Below are 19,447 nucleotides of genomic sequence, written 5' to 3'. Positions count from 1 at the left end.
TTCAAATTCCAGCTTTTCTGTAAAACAAGGTATTTCTGAATTGTGAGAATTAAATGAGATTATATATACATAAAACATTAGGCATAACACATGACCCATTTATAGTAAGCACTTAATAATTGGTAGCAAAAATTGATATTATTGGTACTGATAATAATAATAATTTGTTATTAGTCACCGAACTAGTAAGAGACAGAAGTAAGATTTAAATCCAGGTATGTCTGACCTCAAAGCCTTTTATGACTAAGAGACTCTTTCATCTTCATTTTAGAAAGATGTTTTTGCTGGAAATTGAATTCTAGATTAATAGGTTTGGGTTTTCTAGTCTTTTAAAGGTGTTCCATAGTTTCCAATTTGCGTTCTTTCTGTTGAGAAGTCTATCAGTTTAAAAAAATCTTTGTTCTTCTGTACATGATGTCTCTTTTTTTGTAGCTGCTTTTAAGATTTTCTCTTTATCACTAGTTTTAAATGATTTAATTCTGATGTGTCTTGGTGTAATTTTCTTCATGTTTCTTGTGCTTGAAGTTTGTTGAGCTTCTTGGACCTATGGATTTATAGTTTTCATCAAATTTAGAAAATCTTTGGTCATTATTTCTTTAAATAGTTTTCTGGCATCATGCTCCTTTGGGGATTATAATTACACATATATTATGCTACTGAGGTTGTCCTGCAGCTCACTGGTACGCTATTCCTTTTTTTCCCCTAGACTGTTTTTTTTTTAATCTTTGTTTCATTTTGGATAATATTTATTGCTTTGTCTTGGAGTTCACTAATCTTTTCTTCTGCGATACCTAATCTGCTTTTAATCCCATCCAGTATATTTTTCATCTGGACTTTGTAGATTTCATCCCTAGAAAAATCAATGAGATTTTGGGTTTGTTTAGTATCTTCCTCATATCTACTTAACATGCCTAATCTTTTCTCTAGCTTTGTCAACAGAGAATGCATTTACAGTCAATGTCCTAATATCTTTGTCTACTAGGTCTGTTATTTGTGTGATTCTGGATTGGTTTTGGTTGGTTGATTTTTCTCCATTATGGATTATATTTTCTTGCTTCTATGCCTTGTAATTTTCGATTGAATGCTAGCCATTGTACATATTACTTTATTGTATGCTAAACATTGTTACATTCCTATACAGATTCTTGAGCTTTGTTCTGGGATACATTTAGTTCAAGTCTTTTATTTTGAGCTTTGTTAGGCATGACCCAAGCAGCATTTAATATAGGGCTTATTTTTTGTCCACTACTGAAACCAACTTTTCTGAAAAAACAATTAGAGACCATGTGTGAGCTTTGAAGATTATTTGTCTAATCCTGTTGAGTGGTTCTTTCTCAGACTTTGGGTAGTTTCTTCACAGATGAGAACTCAGATGTCAACTTGAGGAGGACCCCCTGTAGGTCTCCCCAGCTTACTCTTGCTGTGCAGTTCTCTCCTTTCTAGTGTTTTGCCCTATGAACTCTAGCTACGTTGGCCTTTCCAGTCTATGAACATTATCTTCACAACACAGGGAGACCTGCAGTCTAGAAACTCTCCAACAGTAAATTGGTATAATCATAGAACTCACCTCATTTATTGCCCCTCTCTCAGGGATCACTACCCTTATCGCCTGATGTCCTGTATACTGAATACTATTGTTTCATATATTTTTGTCTTTGTTTTTTAAAAATATTCTTATTAACAAATATAGCTAATATACAACATTATATAAGTTTCAGGTGTACACCATAATTGTTTATATACCTACAGAAGTGGTCACCATAATAAATCCAGCAACCATCTGACACTGTAACACACTATTGCAGTATTATTGACTATATTCCCCATGCTTTACATTACATCCCCATGACTTATTTGTTTTATACCAGGAAATTTGGACCACTTATTGCCCTTCACCTTTTAACCCCTTTTTCAATTTTTCAATTACATTTGACATTCAGTATTATTTAACATTAATTTCACGTGTACAGCATAGTGGTTAGACATTTAAGATGTGATCCCCCTGTCTAGTACTCATTTGTCACTATACATGGTTATTACAATATTATTGACTATATTCCCTCAGCTTCACTTTACATTCCCATGACTATTTTGTCACTACCAATTTGTACTTCTTAATGCCTTCACTTTTTCCACACTGTCCCCCAAGTCCCCACTCCATCTATCAGCCCGAATCGGGTACCAGTCTGACACCATATGTAATTATTACAATATTATTGACTATAATCCTGTGCTATACCCTGCATCCCCATGACGACTGTGTAACAACCAATTTGTACTTCTGGGGCCCATGTGGGAATCAAACCAGCAGCCTTTGGAGTTAGGAGCATGGGGCTCCAACTGCCTGAGCTACCAGGCCGGCCCCACCCTATGTTTTTGATTGGAGCATTTAATCCATTTACATTGAAAGTAATTGTTGATATATAGGTAGTTATTGCCATTTTATTCTTCTTTTTTTGGTCTTAAAGAAATCCCTCTAACATTCCTTGTAATACTGATTTCGTGGTGGTGAACTCCATTAGCTTTTTCTTGTCTGGGAAACTCTTTATCTGTCCTGTGATTTTAAATGATAGCCTTGCTGGGTAGAGTAATCTTGTTTGTAGGTACTGACTGTTCATCACTTTGAATATTTCGTAACAATCTCTTCTGGCCTGCTAAGTTTTTGTTGAGAGATCAGCTAACAGTCTTATGGGAGCTCCCTTGTAGATAACTAACTGCTTTTCTCTTGCTACTTTTAGGGTTCTCTGTTTGTCTTTAGCTTTTTCCATTTTAATTATAATGTGTCTTGATGTGGGCTTTGTTTGGGACTCCGTTCTTCTTGGGCTTGTAAGTCTATTTCCTTCGCCAAGTTAGGAAAGTTTTCAGTCATTGTTTCTTCAAATAGGTTCTCAATCCCTTGCTTTCCATCTTCTTCTGGTACTCCTATGATGCGAATGTTGTTACACTTGATGTTGTCTCAGAGGTCTCTTAAACTCCTCATTTTTTTTGGATTTTTTTTCTTTTTGCTGTTCCGATTGGATGTTTGCTGCTATCTTGTCTTACAAATCATTGATTCAATCCTCTGCTTCATCTCGTCTGTTGGTGATTCCTTCTAGTAGATTCTTCATTTCAGTTATTGTATTCTTCACTTCTGACTGATTCTTTTTTATGGTTTATATGTCCTTTTTTATGCTTGCTATGTCTGTTGAAGTTTTCACTAAGTTCTTTGAGCATCCTTATAATCACTGTTTTCAACTCTGTATCTGGTACATTGCTTGCCTCCATTTTGTTTAGTTCTTTTTCTGGAGTTTTCTCCTGTTCTTTCGTTTGGGATGTATTTCTTTGTTTCCTCATTTTGGCTGCCTCTCTGTGTTTGTTTCTGTGTATTAGGTAGGGCTGCTGTGTCTCCCAATCTTGCTGGGTGGCCTTATATAGTAAGTGTCCTGTGGGGCCCAGTGGCACAGACTCCCTGGTCACCTGAGCCAGGTGCTCCAGGAGAGTCCCTTGTGTGGATTGTGTGTGCCCTCCTGTTTTAGTTGAGCCTTGATTGCTGTTGTCACATCAGTAAGTGGTACTGACTCTCAGGCTTACTGGCTGTGGCGTTTGGCCATGTCCACAGCTTATGGGCTGCCATGTGGGGGGCTTCCCCCATGGAGCACCCCAGCATCTCTGGTGCCTTTTGAGATTGCCCTTTGGGTGTTTGACTTGTGGAGCTAATTGAGTGATGCTCTGCCGTGGTGTGAAGCCAACCTCCAAGTATGTTGGTTTTAGTGACTTTTGGGAAGTGCGTGCAGGCCCAGGTTAGCCATTGCCTATGACCAGCTAGGGAGTACTTGGTAGTAGATACTAAGTGATCCACGGTTGGTCTGTGCTATATCTGGAGGCGCATGGGGGAAGCCACTGCAAATCAAGGCCTGCTGCCACCAGTACCGGGCCTGGGGTAGGTCTGCAAAAAGGACAATCCAAAGCCTGCTGCCGTCTGCCGGCTCCCATAAAGTTCAGCCATTGATAAAGCCTAAAGTAGGGAGTTGTGTTAGCAGGGTCTCAGTGAGTCTCCTGCGTAGGGCAAGAAGAGCTTATCAAACCAATTCAGATTCAGATTTGGCCATGGGCATGGCGGAGGGGCTCAATAGAGGAAGGATGGCACTCTGCCTGCAGGCTGCACAGAAGGAGGGCCCCACACAGGGAAAATGGCGCCTGTACCTTCAGTCCTTGCCCTGAAGTTATACAACTTAATCTCTCCCCATATGTTTCCAATGCCCCCTGAGTCACCATCCCTCTGCTGGAGCTCAGGGTGAGTACCTGTGTGGGCCCTTTAAGAGGACATCTGGGTTTCCTGTAGCCTTTCTCCCACCACGATGGTTGGAATCCCCTCTGTTTTTCAAAACCAGGTATTGTGGGGGTTTCCCTCCCTGGCACCTCTCCTCCGGGCTGGGAAGCCTGGTGTGGGGCTGGGGTCCCTTGCTCCTCCATGGGGAACCTCTGGCTGAGCTGTCTCTCCTGATTTTCAACCACCACACATGGTGTGGGACCAGCCCTTTTCTCATCTGCACCCCTTCTACCAGTCTAGACATGGCTTCTTTATATCCTTAGTTATAAAACTTCTGTTCATCTGGACTTCAGATGGTTCTCCAGGTTGATTGTTCAGTAATTTAGTTGTAATTTTAATGTGTTCACGGGATAAAGCAAGTACAGTGTTTATCTACTCTGCCATCTTGGATCTCTTCTCCCTTTTTTCTCTTTTTTAGGTAGTTGCATATAGAAAGATAAGTCTGGTCTTCCTTACAACATCTTAGCTAGTAATAGAAGTCCTGCAAAGCTTTTGTGATTTCCATAAAATGATGCTGTCTGTCTCACATAGACTACAGAATGTCACTGCTTTGAGATGATTGACTCCAATCTCCTCATATTCAGTGAGGGTAATAGACTTCGGGAGAAAATGTTGATTGTCCAAATTTTTACAGTAAATTTGTGTCAAAGGATTAGAACTCAGGTCTTTAAAAATGCCTATAAAAAATTACCTAACAGTAGGACTTCTCAGAAGGGCAAGAAAATTACTTTTGAAAGACAATTTTCTATTATTAGATAGAAGAATTTGGTTGTCCTATTTATTTGCTGTAAGGTTTTCTGTATATAGAAATTAGTTAAAGCTACCTCCGCTTTTTTGTTCTCTATGAACTTGATACATGAATTATAATTTAAGTAGTATTAGATAATAAGGAAGTCCAAGTTATTAAAACTTGTTTTATCTTAAGACAAGTAACTTGAATCTATTTTATTTTGTTTCTAGTAGCAGTTTTTGCTTTGTTTAGTTTCTGCAGTTGAATTTCATCACTGTTAATGTTTCTGTGGTTTAGTTCTACAGTTTTTCAGTTTGTCACTAAGGTTTTAATTAAAGGAACTTAACTTTGGAAAGTGAGTAGATCATTTCATTGGCTGTAGACTCTAGTATCCCACATACTTTACGTCTTCTAGTTGTTCCTTGTTCTCCCTCCCTTTCGGGCCTTTGTAGTAGAAAGGTCTTTTTTCCTTTCTTTTGGCCTAGAAACTCCTTCAGGTATTGTTTTAGGGGTCACTTATTCCAGAAAACTGCTTCTGATCCTGTTGAGTGGGCTATGTGCCTCTTCTGCGTCTTCTAATACTTCCTGTGCTTTTTTTTCCATGATACCATTTATCACTGTAGCGCAATTAACTATTCTGGTCAGTAGGCACTGGGAGACAGTCTTGTTCATCTTTGTATCTTCAGTATTAAGCACAAAGCTAGTAGGTAGCAAAGCTAGGATCTGATGACACATGTTAAAATACCAGAGAATCAGTCTTTCCCCGCCCCTCTTTCCCCTAACATAGCAGATTTCTTTTCTCTGCCCTGAACCCTTAAGGAGACTGTAATGTGCTTTCAACATTCCAAAAAGTCCAGTAGATATTGTTGATTTGCCTGCCTGTAGCCAGGGAGTATAAGCAAAGTAAAACACCAAGTTTCTTTGTTTCTGCTTGGAATTTTATCAGCTCAGGTCAAACTGATTATCTCATGCTGATCAGAAGTTTCTCTGTGATTCTCTTGGTAAGAGTTGCAAGAGTTACACATGAGTCAGTATGGTGTGATAGATAAAGCCCTAGGATGAAGAGCCAGCAGTTAACGCTTTTGTGTCCATCTCTGTCTTGGTTTGTAATTATTAGCAATTTCATATTTAAATTACATTATTGTGACGTGGAACAAATCCTTCCTTTCTGATTAAAAGGAGGAATTCATAACTACCAAGAAAAATCTGAGTCATCTCTCTTTAAAGCAGTAACTTGTTTTTAAAGTGTCTGAAAATTTTTTGCACAAAAACCAATTATAGTATTTGTGAGTTTTAACCACAATTGGCGTGTTTTTCTTTTCTTTTTTGAAATTGTGCATTGTTTTGTAGAACCCTGTGGGAGCCACTGGCAAGTTTTACAAGCATTGTCTGTAGCTTACTCCTCTCTCATCTCTGTGTCCCAGCACTTAGAACAGGGCTGGCATGTAGTACACTTTTTAGGAAACATTGAATGAACCAAAGGCTTCCTGGATTCAGTGGCTTCACTGTTACCTGTTGTGAGTATGCAAAGAGGTAGACGACATGCCTTTGTTTACAAGGTGCTTACAAGACCCATACCTATGCTATAGCTGATATTTACTGAGCTTTTAACATATGCCAGGCAGTGTGCTATGTGCTTTGCCTACATTATGTCCTAACAACTCTGTTAGGAAATGGATATTATCTCCACTTAACAGGTGAGAAAACTGAGGTGCTAGGAAGTTAAGTTACTTCTTCACGATCACCCTCCAAGTTAGCAGAGAGATCACTCTTCACGATTCACCGTGAGACCACCTCCATCATTCCAGAGCGTGTACCCTCAACCACTATACGATGCTAGTCTAGAATGAGCAGACCTGGGTACTAATCTTATCTCTGCTCTCATTTTGAGGCAAGTTAATTTACTTTGCTGAATCTTATCTCTAAAATGAGAATACTGATAGTGAGCCTGTTTTAGTCTTAATAATATTATTATTTAAAAACTGCCTTTTTATCTCAGAGACATAGAGGAAAAACTGAGGGTTGCTAGATGGGAGAGGGGATGGAAATAAGGGGGAAGGTGAGGGGATTAGAAAGCACAGTCGGTAACTACAAGATTGCCATGGTGATATGAAAGTCAGTTTGGGGAATATAATCAATAATGTTGTAAAGATTTTGTAGGGTATCTGATGGACACTTGTCTTATTAGGGAGACCACCTCAGGGATGATGTAGATGCCTGATCACTGCACTGTATACCGGAAGCTGAGGCTGAACGATAATGAATGTCAACTATAATTATATATATATATACATAAATATATATATTTGTGTGTGTATATATATATATATATATATATATATATAGTTGCAAGAAGCGGAGTACAGCTTAGGAATAGAGACAGTGGACATGTAATGGCTGTGTGTGATGTCACAGGTATAGTGGATGGGGGGTAGGGTGGTTGTCACTGTGTGAGGGATATAAATGATAAATGTCTAACTAGTACATTGTTTTGTGCACCTGAAACTAATAAAAAAAAGTTAGAAAAAAACTACCTTTTAAAAAGTGGTTGGAATACTAAGATAAATAAGAACTTAGTTTTCAAAAAATTCAATTAATGGAGACAGATGTGTGACTTGCTCACATGTCTGCAGAGTTGGGATCTAAACCTTAGTCCCTGTGACAGCAAAGTCCTTGTTCTTAGGTCCACGTGACGGTGGTAGCTGAGCCTGGGCACAGAGGGGATCTCCCAGACAGTCTGTGGAGTGAGAGGAGTGGAGAGTAAAAGACAAACATGAATGAGAAGGAATCCTTCTTGGCTTTTTTCCATGGCTCTTCACTTCGTGTGCCATTTTACTTGTCTCCTTTTGTCTAGAGGTCCGCATTGCTGCTGTGGAGGCTCTCTGCATGCTGGCCCAGTCTTCACCCGCTTTTGCGGAAAAGTGCCTTGATTTCCTGGTTGACATGTTTAATGATGAAATTGAGGAAGTACGTCTGCAGTCCATACATACCATGAGAAAAATCTCTAACAATATCACCCTCCGAGAGGATCAGCTAGACACTGTCCTGGCTGTGTTAGAGGTAAGTGGTCACAGTTTGTTACGTATTTCTTCACCAATTATACCTACTGGGCACCACTTTTTTTTTTTTTAAACTAGGCATTGTGCTAGGATTTGGTGATACAATAGTATGTTGGCAGCGCAGTTCTGCCTTCTCATCACGCAACTCTGCCAAGGTGGAGGAGATTCACCATTAACCAGGAAATGTGAAGAAAGCTTAGTATTGCTATGATCGGGAAAGGACAAGGTGCCCTGGGACTACAAGTGTATCTAACCTGAATTGTCTAAGGTGAGGCTGGGTAGATAGGGAAGAGAGAAGGAATGCTGTAGTGGACACTCGACAGAGGAGAAGGATTTCATGACGCACTTTCTGGAGAAGGAGTGGCACTGATGGTAGAGTGGAAGGGTACCAGACAGAATACTGTCTCAGGAGCCAGAGGTAAGATTGAGTATGATGTATTCAAGGCATTAAAGGAATTCACTGTAAGTGGAGCACAGAGTTGAAGAGACGGAGGAGAGGAAGCAAGGAGCTAGTGACAAGGCCCAGGCTAAACAATGAATTCTTTTTAGCCTTTGGTTTCATTCTTCTAGTGAATCATAGGATGTTACAGCAGGAAGGCATCTTAGGCATCAATTCATTCAACCTGGAGTTTTACACAGAAAAAAGTAATTTGTTTGAGGTCACACAGCTAGCAAGTACTGGTGCCAGGATATAAACACAGATTTGCCTCCCCCGCTGTACAACTCTATGTGCTTCTTGAATTATTTTTCTAAAGTGCCTGGATTTTACTGTTGAGTACTGAGGCTTTTCAAAATATTAGTAAATGAGATTTGTCCTCTGGTTTCCTTTTTTCTTTTTCTTTTTCTGATGTTTAATCATGAACACTTGTTACAGATTTTTGCTATATACTTCAGAAATCAGGTTGGGTGCTTTGATTTTAAAGTTCTCTGTTATCCTCTTAGTTGCTTAGCACTTCTATTAAGATTTTTCCTGAGTTATCTTTTTTTTTAGGGTGTACAACACAGTGATTTAATTTACCTATACGTACATTGTGAGATGATTACCACAATCAAGTTAATTAACACATCCATCACCACACATAGGTAGTTACCTTTCATTTTTCAGTCGGTTTCGACGTGGCCTTTTCTTTATATCCTTAGGTATAGGGTCTGTTCAGCTAGTCTTCAGATGCTTCTCGAGGTTGCTTGTTTTATAATTTAGTTGTAATTTTAATGTGGTCATGGGAGACGGCAGGCACAGTTTATCTACTCCGCCATCTTGCAAGAGCCTGAGTTATCTTTATAATTTTTCATGTATTTTTTTCCTCAGACGATAAGTTTGTATTTTGTGGCTTGTTCTCCATGGATGTGCTCTATAACCTGGCCCCTCCTTTTCTGTTTAGTTTCTTTCCTGTCATTCCTCACCTTGAACTGTATGCAGTAGTCACTTCCCTAGTCATCATGCTTTTCGTCACCATTTTTCCTTCGCTGTACTTTTTCCTTCCTGCCTGCAAAACTGCCACTTTTTACCTAGCAGACTAGCTTATTCCCAGGATCTACATCAGACCACATATCTAGGACGCCTTCCCTAATTAACCCCACTCCTCACATGGGCTACATAGCACTTCTCTGTATTTCTGTAACACCCTGTGTATACAACTGTAGCCTTTATCAGTATGTGTTCTGCTTATTTAATTCTTTATTCCACGAGACGGTGGGCTTCTCAAGGGGCCAGGATCTTGGCTGTAGTCATTAGGGAAATGTAAATTAAAACCACAGTGAGATATTTAAAAAAAAACAAAAACCTTACAATATCAAGTGCTGTGAGGATGGAGAGCAGCTGGCACTTTCATACATTGCTGATGGGAATGCAGAATGGCAGAGCCACTCACCTGTTTGGAAACAGTAAGACAGTTTCTTATAAAGTTAAACATACACTTACTGTATGATCCTGCAGTCCCACTCTGAAGTATTTACTAAAGAGAATTGAAAACTTATGTTTGAAAAACCTGCATACAAATGTTGATTGCAGCTTTAGTTATAATAGACACAAACTGGAAACAACACAAAATCCTTCAGTTGAAGGGGTGAATAAACTGTGGTACATCTATTCCGTGGAATGCTACTCAATAATAAAAAGGAATGAACTACTGACACACATAACACTGTGAATGAATGTCACATGCATTATGCTAAGTGAAAGTAGCCAGACGCAAGAAGCAGCATACTGTATGATTTCATTTATACGACATTTTGGAAAAGACAAAAACTGTAGCAGAAAGTACATCAGTGGTTGCCAGAAGCTGGGGTTAAGGTGTAGACTACAAAGGTACACTAGGGAAGTGTTTGCATGATGGAAGTGTTTTATATCTTGATTGTTATGATGGTGGTTACATAACTATATGTATTTGTTAAACTCATAGAAGTGTACACAAACAAGGATGAACTTTATAGAATATAAATTATATGTCAGTAAACCTGACTTTAAAAAAATGCTTGGTAGATTTCATTTCCCACTAAAAGGAACCAAAATTCCTAAGCTAAATGCCTCATTCCAGTGCTGGCGCAGAAAATTTAACAAGATGAGCTTGTACCACCCTGTCATATGGAAAGCAGATATTAGCTACCAGAGACCTCTAGGGTCATATCAAAAAGACCCAGGAGACAACTTAAGTAGCCTCTTACTGGCCCAAAGGGAAGCATGTCATTCAAGATTATAACTGCAAATATGTTTAAATTCATAATTTTGTAATGATGCTTAAAAAACAAAGCACTGCATTAGTCACCTTTGGAAGATGCTTTGTAATCAACTCATTGTTTCGAAAACTGGTAGATGAAGGAACCAAGCATATATCTTTTCTTTTCCTATACAAACCGAACTTCCAGATAAACAGCTAGTTGAGAAGGGGAAGTTTCTCTTTATAGAAATGAGAGGAATGATAGAATTTGTATACCATTGTCTTACAACTTTAATAAATTACTAGATCTAGGTAGTGAACATCCGTGGTTACTCACATCACAAAAAAGAAATAGACATCATATAGTTCCTGAGAAGAACACAGGATCTTGTTGTATGAGGTGGTTTTATTTAAAAAAAAAAAAAAAAAAAATTGAACCTGAATCTGGTGAAACCTCTAAATCTAACTACCATCACAGGATGTACAGGGGAGAAATTGCAAGGGGAAAAAAAGTGAGATGTAGTCAGATTTTACATATTAAAAAATACTTAAGGGACATATTACCCAATTGAATGTGTGGACTTTAGTTGGAGCCTGATTAGCACAAGCACATGCTTTTTGAGTACCATGTTTCCCCGAAAATAAGACCTAGCCGGACAATCAGCTCGAATGTGTCTTTTGGAGCAAAAATTAATATAAGATCCGGCCTTGTATTATATAAGACCGGGTCTTATATAACCCGGTGTTGTGTTATGTTATGTTATGTTATGTTATATTATATTATTATTGGACCCGGTCTTATAGTAAAGTAAGACCGGGTCTTATATTATAGTAAAGTGAGACCAGGTCTTATATTAATTTTTGCTCCAAAAGACATATTAGAGCTGATTGTCCGGCTAGGTCTTATTTTCGGGAAAACACCATAGTCAGCTGGGGAAATTTGAGTATTGACTGGATATTTGATATTAAGGAATTATTAAATTTTTAGGCATGATACTGGTTTTGTGGGGTTTTTAAAATGAATTATTTTTTAAAAGAGATATTTATGGAAATATTTACCAACGAAATGCTACGATTTCTCTGATTGGCTTCACAGTAATCTGAGAGGAATAAGGAAGGGTATAGATGAAACAAGATTGGCTGTGAGTTAATTGTTGAAATGGGAATTTATTACTTCTATGTTTATCTATGTTTCAAATTGTCTATATTAAAAGTTTTAAAGAACTGGCAAACAATGCCATGAATATATCACATAGAGTAGAACGGATGTGTCCATTGACTTGAGCGTTAAGAAGTTGTTGGTGACCTTTTCTAATCATGTTAGTGAGGTCGAGCAGGAGTGGGGAGGGAGGAGGCCACTTCTCTGACCCCATCTCCTACTACTCTCTTTTTGTTCCCTCTGCTCCAGCTACACTGGTTTCCTTGCTGTTATGCAAACACGCTTCCACTTATGGCCTTAATGTGTGCTGTTCCCTTGGATAATGCTGTGTAAAATACCCCACCTACCCCAGCACTCGTTCCCTTAACCTGCTTATGGTTGCTTCATAGTACTTACCACTATCTGACCTATATATTTAGTCGTTCATTTTTGTCTTTTCACTAGAATGAAGCTCCTAAGAGCAGGGATTTGATTTTAATTACTGCTATATCCCTAGCACTTGGCATATAATAAGAGCTTGATAAATGTTTGACTGTCTCAGTAAAAGTTGAATGTGTAAACAAATGCATGAATTCTTCAAATCTCAGTTCTTATGTCACCTCTGTCTTCTCAACTACCAGCCTCTCCCGTCTCAGAAAATTCACTCTACCCTGCACTCCCATTGTAACTTTTATACTCCTCCATAAAAGCTAATCCACAATGACTGCTATTATTATCATTGTTGCCTTTTTTTTTTTTTAAAGGATTCGTCCAGAGATATTAGAGAGGCTCTCCATGAACTCTTATGCTGTACTAATGTTTCAACCAAAGAAGGGATTCATCTTGCACTGGTGGAGCTGCTGAAAAATTTAGCCAAGTACCCTACTGATAGGGACTCCATATGGAAGTAAGGACTTTTTTTCTCATTTGCTCACGACTCCCATAATGCGGTAAATGTACAATGTTGACATCATTCTGTGGGTCCTCATAGATTGAGGATGTGGCCCTTCATTTTGTCTTCAGTTAAGAAACCTGGTTCAACTTAACCAAACTCTCAGGAGTCTGATTCCTAAACGGAAGATCGCATTTCAGATTATTTATTCATTTGTCCATCCCCCTAGCAAATACTATATACCTGCTATATGCTTGCTGTGTGCCAAGCCCTATGGTAAGTGTGGGAGGTATGGAGGTGAGCTGATTAGCTTTTCTTTTTCTCCTATGTAGTGTTAATCACTGCTTTGTCTAGTTTGCGTTTTGTACAGGATTATAACCGTCATTGTAGAGATGAAAGGTAGCGCTGGCACGGGGTCTGCAGATCGAAAATCTCAATCATTTTTCTCCCCAATTACTTCTAGCTTTATTGACTAGATAGAGTCAGACTGTTAACACTGTTAATGAATTGCTGTTTGAAGAACTACTTGCATCCATTTAATATTAAAATGTGTTAATGTGCTCCACATATTTAGATGAGCTTATGTGACGAGATCACTCCAACTGTATAGTTTCTTGATTTTCAGAAAAAATTGTTACAAAGAGTAGTAAATCAGATACTTGGAAGATATATTAAAAACTAAAAATACCAGGGGGGTCTTGCTCTAGGTTATCAAAAATATCAATATTTTTGATATCTGGTTATCTGTTTTGCTATTTCTTCTTGTTTGTTCAGTCCAGTTCAGCTCAGTTTAACATACATTTATTGATTGTCTTCAGGGAGCATCCAGTCATTTGTTGTGTGGGAGTCGGAGTGGGGAGAAACACCTATATCGGTATCTGTAGTTCTGTAGGCAACACAGAAGGAAGGATAAATTCTGCTTGATGGAAGGGATTGTTACAGAGTTTTTAGCAGCACTTCTTGCCTTAAAATAGGATGTGTGGTTATTTGGTTCACCCAGAATATTTATATAAGATTGTCTTTGTTGGATGATTGTAGACAGAAAACACCTTCACCTAATAGTGCTGCAAAGGTTTTGAAATGACCTATTCTAATTATTCCTTGATTTTTTTCATCTCTTCTCATGAATGGTAGCTTTATTTAGAAATATCAAAAAAGAATGTGATCAAAGAGTGAAGGAATAGTCACAGTAGCATGTTTTTAAGACACTGCTAAAGATAGATACATAAACGAAAGTTTTGAAGGAGGTAGTTTGTTCTGTTTATAAACCTTTAGTTCATTCAACAAATGCTTATTGAACACTTGTTATAACCCAGTCACTGTGTTAGGTGCTGTGGAGATTGAAAAAAGGATTCAACTCATAGACCTAGCACGCAAATAGCTAGAAGGGAGAGAAGTAGGAAATGTGTAGAGAGAGGGAGGTGGATGTGATAGTAAAAAAATACTACAAGTCAGAACGAAAGTCTAGCTTTGGAGAGGCCCAGATGCTTCGGGGTCTCTGAGGGGACCTGATTAATAGCTCTCGTATTCTCCACCTGAGATCTGAATGGAATGAGAGATACAATAAAGAAGTGGCACCTGAAGGCCAAACTACAGCCTTTACAATGTCCCCTGAGGCACAGTGAGTGAAAGGGCTGAGAGGTCAGAATATTCGTGAATTCAGTTCTTTCCACACAGAAGGAAAAACAGGACTGGGGAACAATACCAACAATTTCCTAACAATATCAAGTGTTTTAAATGTGATGCCTTTCAAAGCCCATATATCCATGAATTCATTCGGGGTGTTCCTTCTCTCTGTTGCCAATCTGCCTATTCTCCAGTCCATGGTGAAGTCCCATCTCCTTTGTGAAACTTTCTCTGATCATAATAATCTCTTCTACCTTTGACAGGTAGAAAGCAAAGTAGCATTCATTTGATAGTTTATTACCTTGTTTTAGTCATCTTTGCCTCAGCTGGATTATAAACTCATTGAGAACAGAAATTAAGATTTATGTTTCTTTTCGTTTAGGCATATCTTCGAAACCAGAATGTAACAATTAAAAAATAATCAAGATACATAATTACCAGCTCACGTGTAGTTCTTTATAGCTTATAAAGGACCTTCATGTAGTCATAATAGTTAACTAATAACCAATGAATAGCTAACTAATAGCCAGATGAGTTATTACTATGTGACAGACACCTAAGAAGCTCTCCAGCAGACTTCCCCTCTTGCTCCATTGACCCCTGCTGCGTTTCTTTATTTCCTGCAAGCCAGTCACTGGACAGTGGGAATGGGATTGCTGTGATGGGTTTAGACCAATTGTGGTTGAGCCCTTGGGCTGGGCCTACCTTCCTCTGAGCACTTTGATGTCTACTGGTTACCTGAGTAAAATCAGGGTTCTCTTGGTAAGGAAGATGGGGGAAGTTGCGGTTAGTTAAAATAATGTGTAGTAATATCTGCTGTAGCAGCTCTTTTATTTTCATAATAACCAGTTTGTTAGATGAATTAATTGAGCTCCAGAATAATTGACTGACTTATCTGAAGTCGTAGAGATAGCAAAAGTAGGTGGTTGAGAATTTGCAATTCTGAATCAGGCTTTCTGATTTTGATTCTTAGTACTTTTTAAAGCATTTATTAACTTACGAAAGTGGGCTCTCGTTTTGTTTATTTCAGATGCCTGAAGTTTCTGGGAAGTCGGCATCCAACCCTGGTGCTTCCCTTGGTGCCAGAGCTCCTGAGCACCCACCCGTTTTTTGACACAGCCGAACCAGACATGGATGATCCAGCTTGTATCCTCTGTGCCTGGGACAGATGCTGCTGAACTGGCAGGGAATTTTGGCGTCTTGTTCTGTAGTATAGCTTAGGTGGTCTAAGTTTTATGTTTTTCCTTTCTTTTAGGTAAGAATAGATCCTGAGGGAGCCTGGTGGTTATTATATTTTTAGATTTCATTCTTGTTTTCACAGTAATTCCACCTTTGCCATTTAATACTAATAATTTTTACACCATTTATTGTGCACCTACTATATTCTACACACTGTTCAAACGCTTTATACATTTTATCACTGATCTTCCAAACAGCTCTGGAAGGAGGTGGTATTCCCAATTTACAGATGAGAAAACTGAGGCTATTAAATAACTGTCCAATCAGCAAATGTGGGATTCAAAGCCATACATCTTTGGTTGTAAAGCCTGTGGACTTTCCCCTATGCCTTCCTCCATGTTTAATTTGGTCTGCATCTTGAAGGAGAGGATGGAGCTGAGCTAAGCTGCATGATTATTCTGCCCCGATACAAGCTCAGTGGGTCTGTGATAGCCACGGGCAGTATGCCATGCCATTGGATAGTTTTCTGGCAATGGGAATACATTGACATCAGTGCATCCACACTCTCCCATGGTTCTTTTCGCTCTATGGCAGATCCTTGGTGGTTTAGGGGGTGTTTATTGATACACAAGGATTACGCAAATAGCTGGCTGTTGTAAGATGACCATTGTATTCTCATCTAATTCTGTTTGTTTATTTTCACAGTGAGTTTGGAGACTTTTTAAAAAGATCCATGTAATTGATGTACTAACCAATGCCCTACTCTGTGTGTACCTCTGTGTTTATATCCCATACCTTACCTGTAAAGGTGCAATATTATAGCTATTTGAAATTCATCTCATCAGAGAGGGGCTTGTGGGCTAGGTGTTATTACACCTCTCACATGACGTGTTGAAGGGGTTGGAATCTGAAGAGCTTTTCATGTTAAAAAAATCGTTAAACATTTTTAGAACCCTATTATGTTAGATACTTTTCTGGGTCATTGGAGAATTGTATTATTTAGGAAATATGTTTGACGGTGAGTAGCATGTGTAGCTTAAACAAATTACTGATTTTGTGTTTCCCCAAAGTAAAAGAAGTTCAAGGTTAGCAGTCTGGTGATGGTACAGTAGCTGCACATTGTTCTCTGTGGTCCAGGCTCCTCCTGTTTTTCTGTTCGGCCATTTTCAGTTGTCCAAGAGTATTGCTAGAGCTCCAGTCATCAGGTTCAGGTTCTAGGCAGGAAGTTAGAAGCTATTTGGAATAAAATCAGTTTTCTATTAGGAAGGAAAAAGGGTAGAATGGATATTGGATAGGCAGATAGATAGCAGGCTCTGCCATAAGGGTACGTACGGAAGATTAGCTCTTATGTTTATCTTTTAATTTCTGATTTTCCCTCTGTTATAAAATTAATATACATAGAAAGAAATCCAAAAAATCAGAAACAAGAAACCTCTTATTTAATACCCAAAGTCCAACTAGCCAAACTGTTAATATTCTGGTGTATTTCTCCCTTTTTTAAAAGCTTGGTGTTGGGATTTTGCTCTTATTTTTTTTTAAACATGTTTATTTCATCAACAAACATTTGATAATAGATAGCTGCTATCATATCCTCTCTAAGTTTTAGAGCCTGCTTTTCCACTTGTGATACAAAATGCTTGTGATACAATATCATAAATTCTTTGTAAGCATAATTTTTAGTGATAGTATAATGCTCCTTCAAGTAGATGAAACACAAGTTGTATAGTCATTCTCCTGGTTTGGGACATTTAGGTTGTTTCTGGTTATTTGCTATTGCAAACGATTCTGTGCTATTCGATTATTTACTTAGAATAGATTTTGAGATGTGGAATTACTCAACATTCATAAGACTCTTACTGTCTAGTACCAAATTATTGTTGAAATGGATTGTGCCAGTATATACTTTAGTAGCCAATGTCCTGAAAATTTCCATTTTTAGTATTCTTAGCAACATTAGTAATCAGGGTAATTTGGAATGGGGTAATATCTGTATTTGAATTTGCATTTATTAGAAAATTATAGTTATTTAATGGGAATTTGGGGGGCTGGAACTGGGGCACCAGATTCTGGCCAAGCTCAACCTTGTATACCTCCAAGTTTACTTAACCCACTCCTCCAACAGACATTGCAGTTTTGGTTCTTATCTTCAATGCTGCTAAAACCTGTCCAACAATGCCAGCATTGTTCTCAGATCATACCTTCAGGCACTATGCCTACCTCAGGGACAGCCTTTCTCATCTTGTTCCTGCCTTGAGGGTATGTTGAAAACATCTTTTTCCTTGTTTCTGGTGTTTTGCATTTTGGTCATTTGTGGTTGTTAACTAGCCGAAAGCTGACTGTATATTCTCTGAAAATGCATTCATTCATTCTCTTTCTCTCTTGGGCTGTCTTTTATTGTTTGTACTTTTGCTTCTTACCTTTCAAGAAGATTCATTTTTTTAAATGTCCTGGGATTACTGATTATGTTACCATGTTTCCCCGAAAATAAGACCTAGCCAGATAATTAGCTCTAATGTGTCTTTTGGAGCAAAAATTAATACAAGACCTGGTCTTATTTTACTATAAGACCGGGTATAATATAATATGATATGATATGATATACATATAATTATAATATAATATAAATACCGTGTCTTACATTAATTTTTGCTCCAAAAGACACATTAGAGCTGATGGTCCAGCTAGGTCTTATCTTTAGGGAAACACGGTATGTTAGGTAAGAAAAAGGAATCTGGAACAATATATTTTAGACCACGGGTTAGATTGTGATATGTTTTAACAATTACATAAAGCCACGATTCTCAACAAGTTCATTTTTTAATAATAAAACCTTTATTATTTTTAAAACTTAGAGATATAGAAAGAAAAAAATTTAAATGAATCATAACGATAATAATCGCAAACACTGAATGCTAACTGTGTGCAAGCACTTTTCTTAAGCTCTTTATTTGTATTAACTCATCCCTGCTTAGCTTACTCTAAATAACTTTATTTAGAATAATATATGTACACAGTTAGAAAATTTAAACTATATAGAAGGTATAAAATTAAAAGTGAACTCCTTTTTGCTCTCCCTTCGCCATTCCTTTCTTGAAAGGTAACTTAATAGTAAGAACAAGAATTATAATTATCATCATAGAAAATATTTTTAAAGTATGCTATATAAACTTATTTGGGAATAAATCACTCTTCTATGAAGTGAAAGATCAAATAAAATTTAAAAATAAATGTGACAACAGATTACTTTGTAGTTCCATTTCTATGGTTAGCCCATTTATTTCAGTTAACAATAGGAAATAATATTAGACCATTCGCTTCTTTTTTTCCTTACAGCTTGTGGCTATATTGGGTAGGCCATGTTCTTTTTCTCTCTCTCTTTCCTTTTCTCCTACTGAAGCTGGGGAAGGAGGGAAAGGTTATTTACAGAATCATCTAGCCTTTTTTTCCTTTACTTTGTTTGGTTCACTTTTTTCTTTTTCTGGTTTGTTTGAGTTACCAAAAGCTGAGCCACAGAAATTGAATGGCACTGTAACCCCATTATGTTTGCTTAGCTACCAGGTAGAAAACTAGTGTCATCCTCCGTTTCCCCCAACATCACGCTTCCTGAGGATCCTTCCCATCAGTTCCTGCAGCAGAGCCTGGAAAGGGTGTATAGTCTTCAGCACCTGGACCCTCAGGGAACCCAGGAGCTGCTCGAGTTCACCATCAGGTGAGGTGATCATCCCTTTCCTTCGACAGAGTTAACGTTGTTATGCTCAGCTTGACTGTTTTGATTTCCAGTGTTGTTTATAGGCTACTTTTTCTGACCTTGTAGGCCTGCCTTCACACATGGTGTTATGTATGATCTGTTTATATTT

At 38.1% G+C, this 19,447-nt stretch overlaps 1 protein-coding gene across 1 annotated transcript in view; it reads left to right on the top strand.

Annotated features, from left to right (window-relative positions):
- The window catches only part of INTS4 (integrator complex subunit 4), a 99,038-nt gene that overhangs the window by 47,190 nt on the left and 32,401 nt on the right, over window positions 1–19,447 (top strand). Inside the window, exons 11-15 of the mRNA XM_033120513.1 lie at window positions 7,894–8,099; window positions 12,658–12,800; window positions 15,442–15,557; window positions 17,713–17,846; window positions 19,142–19,299. Coding sequence (XP_032976404.1) covers window positions 7,894–8,099; window positions 12,658–12,800; window positions 15,442–15,557; window positions 17,713–17,846; window positions 19,142–19,299 — 757 coding nt within the window. The remainder of the gene's footprint in view (window positions 1–7,893; window positions 8,100–12,657; window positions 12,801–15,441; window positions 15,558–17,712; window positions 17,847–19,141; window positions 19,300–19,447) is intronic.

Source organism: Rhinolophus ferrumequinum, chromosome 11 (genome assembly GCF_004115265.2).
Source record: "Rhinolophus ferrumequinum isolate MPI-CBG mRhiFer1 chromosome 11, mRhiFer1_v1.p, whole genome shotgun sequence".
Classification (NCBI taxonomy): Eukaryota; Metazoa; Chordata; class Mammalia; order Chiroptera; family Rhinolophidae; genus Rhinolophus; species Rhinolophus ferrumequinum.
The sequence above is the reverse complement of the archived record's forward strand: the minus strand, read 5'-3'. Positions and strand labels throughout refer to the sequence as shown.